The sequence below is a fragment of the Penaeus monodon genome, chromosome 30 (genome assembly GCF_015228065.2).
Source record: "Penaeus monodon isolate SGIC_2016 chromosome 30, NSTDA_Pmon_1, whole genome shotgun sequence".
NCBI classification, from domain to species: Eukaryota; Metazoa; Arthropoda; class Malacostraca; order Decapoda; family Penaeidae; genus Penaeus; species Penaeus monodon.
The window spans coordinates 31,126,876-31,127,164 of NC_051415.1; the positions used below are offsets into that span (position 1 = coordinate 31,126,876).

Genomic DNA, 289 nt, shown 5'->3' on the forward strand with positions numbered 1-289 from the left:
ATCAGTGAATCGAACTTGGGTTCCTCTTACCACAGTCTCCTTCGATTTCTTGTAAACAGCCAGACTCGAGGCCTCGGCACCCGTGGACAACATATAGTGCCAGAACACAAGGGTGCATTCCTCCCCCACTTGGGAAAACGTGTGGGACTCCAAGATGGCGACCTGTCCTCCAGTGCTCTGTGTATGATGGAAAGGAAAAGAAGAAAATACTTATTTTCCAGGCAATGTATCTGTTGTACAAACTTGATTGTGTTTACCCTTATTTATCACTAAATTATCATCACTGAAT

At 44.3% G+C, this 289-nt stretch overlaps 1 protein-coding gene across 1 annotated transcript in view; it reads right to left on the reverse strand.

Annotated features, from left to right (window-relative positions):
* LOC119592708 (MAM and LDL-receptor class A domain-containing protein 1-like) overlaps window positions 1-289 on the reverse strand; it is a 10,183-nt gene that overhangs the window by 7,155 nt on the left and 2,739 nt on the right. The window contains exon 7 of the mRNA XM_037941642.1: window positions 31-177. Within this exon, the coding sequence (XP_037797570.1) occupies window positions 31-177 (147 nt within the window). The remainder of the gene's footprint in view (window positions 1-30; window positions 178-289) is intronic.